This window comes from Leucoraja erinacea, chromosome 16, assembly GCF_028641065.1.
Source record: "Leucoraja erinacea ecotype New England chromosome 16, Leri_hhj_1, whole genome shotgun sequence".
In the NCBI taxonomy this organism is placed as follows: Eukaryota; Metazoa; Chordata; class Chondrichthyes; order Rajiformes; family Rajidae; genus Leucoraja; species Leucoraja erinaceus.
Window position 1 is genome coordinate 35,501,977 of NC_073392.1, and position 12,071 is coordinate 35,514,047.

The window sequence follows — 12,071 nt, forward strand, 5'->3', positions numbered from 1 at the left end:
CCCACCCGCACACACGTTAACTTCCCCCCTTGGCGCGTCTAGAGAGGAAGGGTGTAGAAAGTGAGGGCGGAGAGAGAATGGGGAGAGACAGAGAGAAAGGGGCAGAGACAGAAGAGCAAGAGACAGAGGGAGAGAGGGTTGGAGGGGAGGAGGAGAGGGAGGGTGGGTGAGGGGGGGGAGGGGTGGGGGAGGAGGGGTGAGAGAGATGGGAGGAGAGAGAGGGGGGAAAGGGGGGAGAGAGGGGGGGGAAGAGAGGGGGGGGGAGAGAGAGAGGGGGGGGGGAAGAGAGGGGGGGGGGAAGGGGGTGGGAGAGGCGGGGGGGGGGAGAAGGTGGGAGAGAGAGAGGGAGGGAGAGAGATGGGGGGAAAGAGGCAGAGAGGTAGAGAGAGAGGGGAGGAGAGAGAGGGAGAGGGGGGAGGGAGGGAGGGGGGAGGAGCGGGGAGAGAAGAGAGAGGGAGGGGGGGGGAGAGAGAGAGAGAGAGAGATGCACACACACACGCACACACACACACACACACACACACACACACACACACACACACACACACACACACACACAAACACACACACACACAACCACACACACACACACCCACACACACACACACACACACACACACACACACACACACACACACACACACACACACACACACACACACACACACACACACACACACACACAAAGGTCTGATAATGCACACCTCCAAATTTGGGGACAGTTCCATCCTAACTGTTATCAGGCAACTGAACCATCCTAACACAACGAGAGAGAAGTCCTAAACTACTATTTACCTCATTGGTGACCCTGGACTATCTTTGGGTCTCGAACCAAAACATCCCTCCTTCCCTCCAGAGCTGCTGCCTCTCCCGCTGACTTACTCCAGCGTTTTGTGTCTATCTGCATCTGCTGTTCCTTTCTACACATTTGATCGGACTTTACTGGCTTTATCTGGCACTAAACGTTATTCCCTTTATCCTGTATCTGTACACTGTGGGCAGCTTGATTTTAATCATTTTTCCACTGACTGGATAGCCCACAACAAAGAAGCTTTTCATTATATCTTGGTACATGTGACAAGTGTTTTGAGGTAACAAAGGTGATCGAAGAGGGTAGGGCGGTGGATGTTGTCTACATGGACTTTTAGTAAGGCGTTTGATAAAGTCCCCCATGGTAGGCTGACCCAGAAGGTTATGTTCATAATCATAGATGAATTAGGCCATTCAGCCCATTGAGTCTACTCTGCCATGGCTGATCTCAACTTCTCTCAACCCCATTCTCATGCATCTCCACGTAACTTTTGACACCTTTACTAACTTGTCAGGAATCTGTCAATCTCCACTTTAAAATACCCAATGACGGCCTCCGCAGCCGTCTGTGGCAATGAATTCCACAGACTCACCATCCTCTGGCTAAAGAAATTCCTCCTCATCTCCTTTCTAAAGGTACGTCCTTTTATTCTGAGGCTGTGCCCTGTAGTCCTAGACTCTGCCACTAGTGGAAACATTCTCTCCACATCCACTCTTTCCTGGCCTTTCACTATTCGGTAAGTTTCAATGAGATCACCCCTCATCCTTCTAAATTCCAGTGAGCCCAGGCCCAGTGCCTCCAAAAAAGTAGAGGGCATTAGAGTGAAAAGGGGCAAAGTTTAAAGGAGATGTGCGGGACAATTTTTTTTTACACAGAAGGTGGTGCGGGCCTGGACCGTGCTGCTGGTGTTGATGGTGGAGGCAGATATGGTAGTGGTGTTTGAACGTTTAGATATTCAGGGAATGCAGGGATGTGGATCACGTGCAGGCCGAGGAAATTAGTTTAACTTGGCATCAAGTTCAGCATGGACATTATGGGCCGAAGAGCCTGTTACAGCGCAGTGGGATTAGTGTGGGATGTGGGGAGAGGGTGGGATTAGTGTGGGATGGATACTGGGCCGTGGGACAGTGGGAATCGTTTGGGATTGATACAGGGTTGTGCGGAGAGAGCAGGGCAGTGTGATTAGTGGGGACGGGTACAGAACTGCAGGGAGAGTGTAGACCTCTACTCAAGCAGAAAATCACCTCATAGGCCCAGGCTTTTTGGCCTACTCTTGCTAGGCCCGAAATTTAGGCCTACTGGTGCCATTGCGGGTGATGGGGCCTGTTTCATCCCAGTTTTGGGCATTCACGAGAGGCCCCTAGCACCCAACGCTCCCGGATGTGGTCTCGAACCGCTTTTACAGGGGACCTCTCTTCCGGATTGAAGGCCAGTAGGCCCTTCAGCATCCTGCAAGCCCCTGGAGCCAGGCCGGCCCACTGCGAAGGCGGTGTGGAGCCCTCCGGCATAGTTCGCCAGGCTTCAAAGGCCTGGAAGTGTGAGTCGAGGCCCGTAGGCCTCTCCCAGGGGAAGTTTCCTGTCAGTAGGCCATAAATCAGCACACCAAATGCCCAGGCATCCTCAGGCTTGGAGACCCTGGCATTCCTCGCGCCCGGGGTGATCTCTGGAGGGGAGTAATGGCCCTGGTCGGAAGTAGGCCACAGCTTGAGGCCCTCGCGGCGCGCCAGGCCGAAGTCGGTGAGCTTGACGCACCGGCACTCGCGGTCAAAGAGGAGCACGTTGTCTGGCTTGACGTCTCGGTGGACTAGGCCACGCTGGTGGAGATGTTCCAGGGCCAGAGAGAGCTGTAGGCCACAGCGTTTGGCTGCTGTCTGCGGGATCCCTACCTGGGGAGGAAGAGGGGGAGGGTGAGAGAAGGGGATGGAGGAGGGAGCGGGGGAGGGACAGAGAGGAGGGCAGGGAGGAGGGAGAGTGAGAGGCAAGAGAGAGAGGAGAGGGGGATGGAGGGAAAGAGAGGGAGAGGGAAGGGAATGGAGGTGAAATGGCAGGAGGAATGGGGGAGGAGGGAAGGGAGGGTGAAAGAGGGACAGAGGGAGGAGAGGGGGTGGGATTGGGACAGAGAAGGAAGGGATGGAATGGGAGAATTATGGGGGATGGGAAAGTGCAAGGAGGGTGATGAATGTTTAATCAAAGCGCACCACTCACATGGGGTGAGGCCAAACTCCTTCCTCCCTCTTCCTCTCTCCCTCCCTCTCCCTCTCTCTCTCTCCCTCCCTCTCTCTCCCTCCCTCCCTCTCTACCTCTCACACCCTCTCTCTCTCTCTTTTTCCCTCACTCCTTCCACCTCTCCCTAACTCACCCTCTCTACATCCGTCCCTCTCCCCCCCCCCCCCCCCCCCCCCCCCCCCCTCCCTCCCCTCCCTCTCCTCTTCCTTCTCCCTATAATAGCATCATAGATTCATCGAGTGATACAGTGTGGAAACAGGCCCTTTGGCCCAACTCACCCACACCCATCAACAATGTCAGCAAAACTAGTCCCACATGCCTGCAATTGGTCCATATTCCTCCAAACCTGCTCACAAGGTTAAATCCCAGGATGGCGGGATTGTCATATGCTGAGAGAATGGAGCGACTGGGCTTGTATACTCTGGAATTGGATGAGAGGGGATCTTATTGAAACATGTAAGATTATTATGGGTCCTCGGTTCCCCTACTCTGGGCAAGAGACTGATCAATTCCTCTCATGATTTTGTATACTTTTATAAGATCATCCCTCATCCTCTTGTGCTCCATGGAATAGAGACCCAGCCTACTCAACCTCTCCCTGTAGCTCACACCCTCCAGTATCCACAACATGATCATAAATCTTTTCTAAACCCTTTCAAGCTTGAAAATATCTTTCCTATAACATGGTGCCCAGAACTGAACACAATAATCTAAATGCAGTCTCACCAATGTCTTATACTGCAACATCCCAACTTCTATACTCAATACTCTGACTGATGAAGGAACAAGTACCAAAAGCCTTTTTGACGAACCTTATCTACCCACGACTTGACAACCCTTGTTCGACATCCCAAGATGCAACACCTCACTCTCTGTCTGAAATTCCATCAACCATTCCTCAGCCCACCTGGCCAATTGATCCAGATCCTGCTGCAATCTTTCACAACCATCTTCACTATCTGCAAAACCACCCACTTTTGTATCATCAGCAAACTTGCTAATCTTGCCCTGTGTGTTCTCATCCAAATCACTGATGTAGATAACAAACAGTAATGGGCCCAGCACCGAACCCTGAGGTACATCACTAGTCACAGGCCTCCAGTCCAAGTAGCAACTTTCCACCATCACCCTCTGCTTCTTTCCATGGAGCCAATTTTCTATCCATTCAGCTATCTCTCCCTGGATCCCATGTGATCTAATCTTCCAGAGCAGCCTCCCATGCGGAACCTTGTCGAACGCCTTGAAGTCCATGTAAACAACATCTGCAGCTCTGCTCTCATCGACCTTTTTGGTCACATCTTCAAAAAAATCAATCAGATTTGTGAGACACAACCTCCCACGTACAAAACCATACTGAATATCCCTAATCAGCCCTTGCCCGTCCAAATGCCAGTATAACCTATCCCTTAGAATACTCTCTAGTAATACTCTCGCCCTCCCTCTCACTCTCCCTATCTCCTTCCATTCCTCTAACTCCACCTCTCCCTCTTTTTCCATACCTCCTCCTCTCTGCGTCTCTCCTTCCCTCTCTAATCCCCTTCCCACTCTCCCTCCCTCTCCTCCCTCCCTCCCTCCCTCTCTTTCCCTCCCTCCCTCACCTACCAGTGGTTGGATCAGGTCAAACAGGCTGCCGACGGGAGCGAACTCCTGCACAAAGCCGTAGTGTTGCCGTGACTGGAAGGCAATGCCGAAGGCAGCGGTGATGAAGGGGTGGGGGGAGAGGAAGAGGCCGGTGCTGTACTCCCGCAGGAAGCCCCTCACTCCCGTTCGACGCTTCTCCATCAGCTTCAGGGCCATCAGGGTGCCTGAGGGGAGGAGGAGTGGAGGGTCAGAGGGCTTCAGGTGGTCTCTAGTGGGCAGAGACAACCACTAGTCTCCACTTGTCGCCAGTGGGCAAATAAACCTGCTGGTCTCTGGTGGGGTCTGGTGACCAGGAAGAATCTTTTGCTGGAGTTGGATGTTCAGAGAGAGCTTCTTTTGGGGTCTGGTGGCCTGAAAGAACGTCTACTGGTCTATAGAGGGCGGAAATAACTTCTACTGGCCTGTGGTGGGCAGAGGGAATTTCTGCTGGTCTCTGGTGATGAGAGAGAATTTTTTTCTACTGGTCTCTGGTGGTCAGAGAGAATTGCTGGCCTTTCGTGATGAGAGATAACTTTTGCTAGATTCTGGAGGGATCTGGTTGGCACAGAGAACCTATTGGTCTATGTTAGACAGAGAGAACTTCTAATGGTCTCTGATCGTCAGAGCTATCTTCTAATGGTCCTTGGTGGGCAGAGAGTATTTCTGCTGGTGTTTGGTGGTCAGAGAGAACATCTACTGGTCTCTGGCAGAATCAGGTGGTCAGGGGGAACTTATACTCATCTCTGCCTGTCTTAGTTGGGGTCTCATGGTCAAAGAAAACATCTTGGTGTCTGGTGGACAGAGATACCTTCTACTGCACTACATAGACACACTCAGCGGGTCAGACAGCATCTCTGGAGAAAAGAAATAGGTCATGTTTCGAGTCGAGACCCTGCTTCAGACTGAGAGTCAGGGGAAAGGAAATGAGAGATATTGAAGGTGATAGGGATAGATATAGAACAAATGAGTGAAGGGTGTGAAAAAAAGTAATGCTGATAAAGGAAACAGGCCATTGGTGACAGGGGGCTAGGTGAAAACGAGTTACAGACAAGGAGGCTCAACACGATGACTTGGACGCTAGTGTGACTTGGTGGGGGAGGGGTGGACAGGGATGGGTTACAAGAGTTACTTGAAGTTAGAGAAATCAATATTCATCCCGCTGTGGTGTTTGCTCAAGCCCAAGCTAAATTTCAGGTGCTGTTCCTCCAGCTTTTTGTGTCTTTCTTTGGTTTAAACCAGCATCTGCAGTTCCTCCCTGCACATTTTATTCCACTGCTCTGTATTGCTGTGTGGTGTGCAGAGAGCTACAGGGAGAAGTTGGGCAGGCAAGGACTTTATTCCTTGGAGCGCATGAGGATGAGGGGTGTACAAAATCATGAGGGGGATAGATAGGGTAAATGCGAAGAGTATTTTACGTCCAGAGTAGGGGAATCAAAAACCAGAGGACATCGGTTTGTGAAAGGGAAAAGATTTAATAGGAAGCTGAGGGCCCACATTTTCACACAGAGGGTGATGTACATGGAACGAGCTTCCAGAGGAGGTAGTTGAGGCAGATACTATAAAAGTATTTAAAAGCCAGGTACATGGATAGGAAAGGTTTAGAGAAACATGGGCCAAACGCAGGGATCTTGGTCAGCATAGGCACCAAAGGGCCTGTTCCTGGGTTGTATGACTCTGGGAGTATTGTTGGGAAGATGGATCTAAGAGTGCAGGTACATACTTCCATGAAAGTGGGGCAGGATAGGACTTTATTCCTTGGAGCGCTGGAGGATGAGGGGTGATCTTATAGAGGACCGACTCTTCCTCCTCCTCTCTCCCCTCTCACCTTGCACCCTGTGTCTGACGAGCTGCACCGATCCGTAACTCCCGGATCCGAGCTCCCGGATCACGTCGTAGTGATCCCCCACCTCCATCTGGGCAAGAGTTTGCACCATCAGGGCCATCATCTCCTCGATGAAGATCTCAGGCCCCAGCGCATCTCCGGTGTCCATGCTGATCCTGTGGGAGAGGAGACAGGGATTTGGGAGAGTACAGGAACAGGCCCTTCGGCCCGCAATGTACGTGCCGGGCTCCACGCCATGTGATCTCCTACGATCTTTCTCCCTCCCTTTTTCATTCCATTCTTCCCATTCTCTCTCCCTCATTCCCTCTATATCTCTCTCTCGCTCTCCCTCCCTCTCACTGTCTCCCACTCCCTCCCTCCCTCCCTCTCACACTCCCTCCGCTCTCTCTCTGTCTCACTCCCTCTATTTCCCTCCTTCCTTCTCACACGGCCTCCACGCACCATCCCTCCCTCCCGCCCTCTCTCTCACCCTTACTCCCTCTCATGCTCCCTCCACTCCCCCTCCCTCTGTCTCAACTCTCTCTCTCTCTCTCTCTGTTCCCTTACTCTCCCCCGTCTCACTCTCCCTCCGTTCCCCCTCCCTCTCCCTCTCCCTCTTGTCTAACACTCCCTCTCTCCCCCTCTCTGTCTCACCCTTACTCCCTCCCACACTCCCTACCACTCCCCCTCCCTCTCCTTCCCGCCCTTCATCCACAATGTCCGTGTCAAACACGACACCAAGTTGAATTAATCTCCTCCAGCTGCACGTAATACATATCCCTCCATTCCCTGCATATCTATCTCAAAGCCTCTTTACTGCCACTATCATATCTGCCTCCACCACCACCCCCCGCAGCACGTTCTAGGCCCCCACCACCACCATCTGTGTCAAATAAACTTGCCCTGCACATCTTTAAATTGTGCCCCTCTCACCATGAAGCTATGACCGTACTGTAGGGGTTGGATGTATAGGTATCGGACACGTCACCGTGCGGGAGAAAGAATCTGACTGTCTACACTATCTACACCTCTTGTAACTTTATATAATTCCATCAGGTCTCCCCTCAACCTCCAGCATCTGAGAGAAACCAATCCAAGTCTGCCAACCTCTCCCTGGAGCTGAAACCCTCTGATCCAGGCAGTGTCCTGGTAAACCTCCTCTGCACCCTCTCCAAAGCCGCCACATCCTTCCTGTGCTGAGGGGCGACCAGAACTGTACGTAATACTCCACATGTCAGCCCGACCAAAGTCCTAGAGAGCTGTATCGTGACTCCTGACCCTTATACTCAATGCCCCGACCGATGAAGACCTACTTGTGTCGCTGCTTTCAGGGAGCGGTGGACTCAAACCCCGAGATCCCTCTGGTCATCGATGCTGTTAAGAGTCGTCATTTACTGAGCTTCTCTGATATCTCTCTGTTCAGTCGCCCCCCTCTCCCTCTCTCTTAGCCCCGCTCTTTCTAATTCTCTCTTGCTCTCTCTTCCTCTCTTTCCCTCTCCCTCTATTTCCATCTCTCTCTCTTTCCCCCATTCTCTCACACCCTCTCTCTTTCCTGCCCACTCTCTTTCCCTCTTTCAAACATCTCTTTCTCTTCCTCACTCCATCTCACTCTCTCACTTTCTCTCTCTCAAACTTCTTATTATCTCTCTGTTTCTCCCCCTCTCACTCTTCTCCCCTCCTTCTCTCCACTCCTCGCTCTCTCCCCCTCTCTCTTCCATTTTCTCTATCTATCTCTATCTCCCCTCTCTTTTAGATTTAGAGAGACAGCATGGAAACAGGCCCTTCGGCCCACCGGGTCCGCGCACATTAATCCTACAACTCAGTAGGGACAATTTTTACATTTACCAAGCCAATTAACCGACAAACGTGTAGGTCTTTGGCGTGCGGGAGGAAACCGAAGATCTCGGAAAAAACCCACGCAGGTCACGGTGAGAACGTACAAACTCCGTACAGACAGTGCCCGTAGTACAGACAGAACCCGGGCCCCCGGCGCTGCATTCGCTGTAAGGCAGCAACTCTACCGCTGCGCCACTGTGACCGTCTCTCTCTACTCGCTCTCTCTCTTAAACTTTCTTGCATTCACACATCTTCCTCCCTCCCCTCTCTCACCCCCTCTCCATCTCCATCTCTCTTTTCCCCACTCTCTCTTGCTCCCTGTCTCTGCCTTTTGCAGCCTCTCCCTCCCACTCACATTCTCGCTTTTGGTCACATTCAATCATCACCCTCTTTCTCTTTCTTCCTTCCTCTCTCTCTCTACCCTCTTTCTCCCTCTTTCCCTCCATCTTTCTCTCTTGTCTTTCTATCTCACTATCTCATCCTCCCTCTATTTCTCTCTCTCAATCTATCTCTTTCTCTTGCTTACTCCCCCTCTCTCTCCCTCTCCTCTTGTCTTTCTATCTATTTCTATATATATCTCTCTCTCCTATTTCCTCACTCTCTCTTCGCTCTCTTCTCTCTCCCTAAATCTCCCGCTCTATCTCTCCCTGTCATAACCTCCCATCTGTCTCTCTCCATCTCCCCATCTCACTTGCTCTGTCTCATTATCTCTCTTTATGTCTCTGTTTCTCTCTCTTTCTGGTTCCCTTATCTTTTTCTCTGTCTCTCCCCATCTCTGTCTCCCTCCCTCTCTGTCTCTCTCTCTCTCTCTCTCTCTCTCTCTCTCTCTCTCTCTCTCTCTTCTCTCTCTCTGTCTGTCTCTGTCTCTCTGTCTCCTCTCCTCTCTCTCTCTCTCTCCTCTCCCTCTCTCTCTCTCTCTCTCTCTGTGTCTCCCTCCCTCTCTCTCTGTCTCTCTCCCTCTCTCTCCCCTTCCTGATTTCTATCCACATTTGCCGTCACTCACCGAAGGAGGAAGCAGGATAGGATCTGATATTCAGAACAACAGGCACACGACCTATTTATAAAGGTGAGAGACAGGCGAGAGTCATGGCATTTCAGTAAGTGGAGGGAGGGGCAAGGGGGGGGGGGGGGGGGAGAGGGGGAAGGAATGGAGGGGGGAGAGGGAGAAGGTATGAGAGAGGAAATGAAGGAGGGGATGAGGGTTAGAAAGGGTTAGAGTGAAGGGGGGAGGGCAGGAGAGAGCACAGAAACAGGCCCTTCGGCCCAACTCGCCCATCCTGACCCAAGATGCTGCATCTACATTAGTCCCACCTGCCTATGTTTGGCCCCATCCCTCTAGTGTCTCTCATCCCTTCCCCCTTCCCCCCCCCCCCCCCCCCCCACCTCTCTCTCTCTCGTCCCCATCTCTCTCTCATCGGATTTTATCTATGTGAGAGTATGTGTGCGTGTGCCCATGTGTGTGAGATGTGTTTGTGTATTGACTGTGCGAGTGTGTGTTTGTCAGTATGTGTGTGTGTTACTGTGTGTGTGTGTGTGTCTGTATGCGTGAGTGAGAGATTCTGACAGAATGCATGTGAGAGAGACTCTCTCTATTTCACCCTTCCGTTGTATTGTGCATATAATTGTGTGTGCTTGTATCTGTGTGTGTTTAAATGTATGTCTGAGTATGATGGTGTGTGAGTGTGTGTTTGTGCATGAATGTGTGTGTGTGTGTGTGTGTGTGTGTGTGTGAGGGAGAGAGACCCCTTATCATTCCCCTTGAAATTGTACTGTGTGTGTATAATTGTGTGTCTGTCAGTGTGTTTGTCAGTGAGTGTGTGCGTGAGTGTGAGTGTGAGTGTGAGGCTCCTCACTTCTACCTGACACTGTCCTCTGTTCTTCCGATCTGCAGTTCTCTCCCTCTCTGTCTCTCTGTGTGTCTGTCGAGGAGTGCAGGGGGAGAGAAGGTAGGTCAGGCGAGGGGAGGGGAAGTGGGGGCTGCAGGGGTCAGACCCACAAACCTGGCAGGGAGCGTGGAGCTAAAAACAGACTTGGAATGTGCTGCTGTTGCGCCAGAGATCTTGGAAACGGGCCACGGACAAAACACTGCCTGGGGGAGAGAAGGAGGGGGGAGAGAGAGAGGGGGGGGGGGGGGGTGATGAGAGAAGGGGAGCGAGAGAGAAAGAAAGGGAGCGAGAGAAAGGGGAAGAGAGAGGGAGGGGAGAAAGGAAGAGAGAGGGGAAAAGATGGAAGGGGCATAAAAATAGAGGGGGAGAGGGAAGAAAGAGGGGGGAGAGTCACACAGCACGGACAGGGCCTTTCGGCCCAACTCGCCAACTCCAACGAATGCATCCCATCTCACCCGGCCCACCTGCCCGTGTTTGGCCCATATCATTCTAAACCTTTCCTATCCATTTACCTGTCCATGTATTTTAAATATTGTATTAGTACCTGCCTCAACTACCTCCTCTGGCACCTCGTTCCATATACCCACCACCCTGTGTGTGTGAAGAGGTTTCCCCTCTAGTCCTAGAGTATTTACGTCCCCCTTTCCAGACAATATGACACTGCCTCACTCCCGGCACAGGGGAATGTGGACCTGGATAATGGGCTCCAGTCCAGGAGTATATGACGCTAAAATAGTGGCATAATGGATGGTGAAGATGGTTTTCAAAAATTGCAGCAGGATCTTGATCGGTTGGTCAGGTGGGCTGAGGAATGGTTGATGGCAGGTAAAGACAAAATGCTGGAGTAACTCAGCGGGTGAGGCTGCATCCCTGGAGAGAAGGAAGGGCGACGTTTCGGGTTGAGACCCTTCTTCAGACTGGTTAATGGAGTTTAATATAGAGCGAGGTATTGCATTTTCGGGAGTCTAACTATGGCAGGACCTTCATGGTGAATGGCAGAAGAATGTGTTTAAGAAGGAACTGCAGTTATGTATCATGTATATCTGCTAGAAGGTGTAACCACCGGCCTCCCAGTGAGTGAGCAACTTGTCGTGTGGTAGGCTCACACAGTGTGGGTTGAGGTGGCCCAGCTACCCAACACAAGGTAGCATCATGTGCCCTTGCCCTGTTGACCTTAGTGGCACAATGGGGCAGCTGGTAGAGTTGCTGCCTCACAGCGACAGAGACCGTGTGACTGATGGAGTGCACAGATGCTCTAACCTTCCACTTACAGTGCTGAGCTATCCCAGCCATTCTTCATTCCTGCACTTTATATTCCCCAGGGAAATGAGAACCCGGGTCTCTGGCACGGTGAGGCAGCAACACTCCACTGCACCACCGTGCCATCACCAAGTGATTGATGATGGGTATGGCTGCAGAGAAAAACGTCAATGCTAATTCCAAGCATCGGCCTGTAGATCCTCTCAAAGTAACGGACATGCTCCACAATATGGACAGCTCGCTTCACCGTCCTTACAAAGCTCAGACCCACTGGAGTGACGGACATGAAGTTGCTGCCTCGCTACTGACTTCTATATGGTCTACACATGGCCCTGGGAATGCTGTGATTGCTCACGTTGCCAGAGGCACCACAGGCTGCACACGGTGACAGCTCTCAGTGACCAGGCTCTGAGTGTTACATGGATTCAAGCTGTCCACTGGCTTTATATATAGCGACGGGTCGCAGTGCTGGTTGTTTTTCATCTCACCTTATTGCCCCATCTGATAGCTTTGCTCTCTTCCCACAGAGCCCCATCTGTCAGATCAGAATTCCCTTCATTGTGAATTAAATTTAAGAAGTAGGAGAACACGCATTTCCCCGACTCCTGTA

At 51.7% G+C, this 12,071-nt stretch overlaps 1 protein-coding gene across 1 annotated transcript; it reads right to left on the bottom strand.

Annotated features, from left to right (window-relative positions):
* Nucleotides 1–645: 645 nt before the first annotated feature.
* LOC129704805 (serine/threonine-protein kinase SBK1-like) lies at nucleotides 646–10,255 on the bottom strand. The gene is made up of 5 exons (XM_055648163.1): nucleotides 10,175–10,255; nucleotides 9,319–9,369; nucleotides 6,483–6,655; nucleotides 4,636–4,842; nucleotides 646–2,693 (listed from the first exon to the last, which is right to left on the bottom strand). The coding sequence occupies exons 3-5, from the start codon at nucleotides 6,646–6,648 to the stop codon at nucleotides 2,140–2,142; spliced, it is 927 nt and encodes a 308-aa protein (XP_055504138.1). The 5' UTR covers nucleotides 6,649–6,655; nucleotides 9,319–9,369; nucleotides 10,175–10,255; the 3' UTR covers nucleotides 646–2,139.
* Between the last annotated feature and the right edge of the window lie 1,816 nt (nucleotides 10,256–12,071).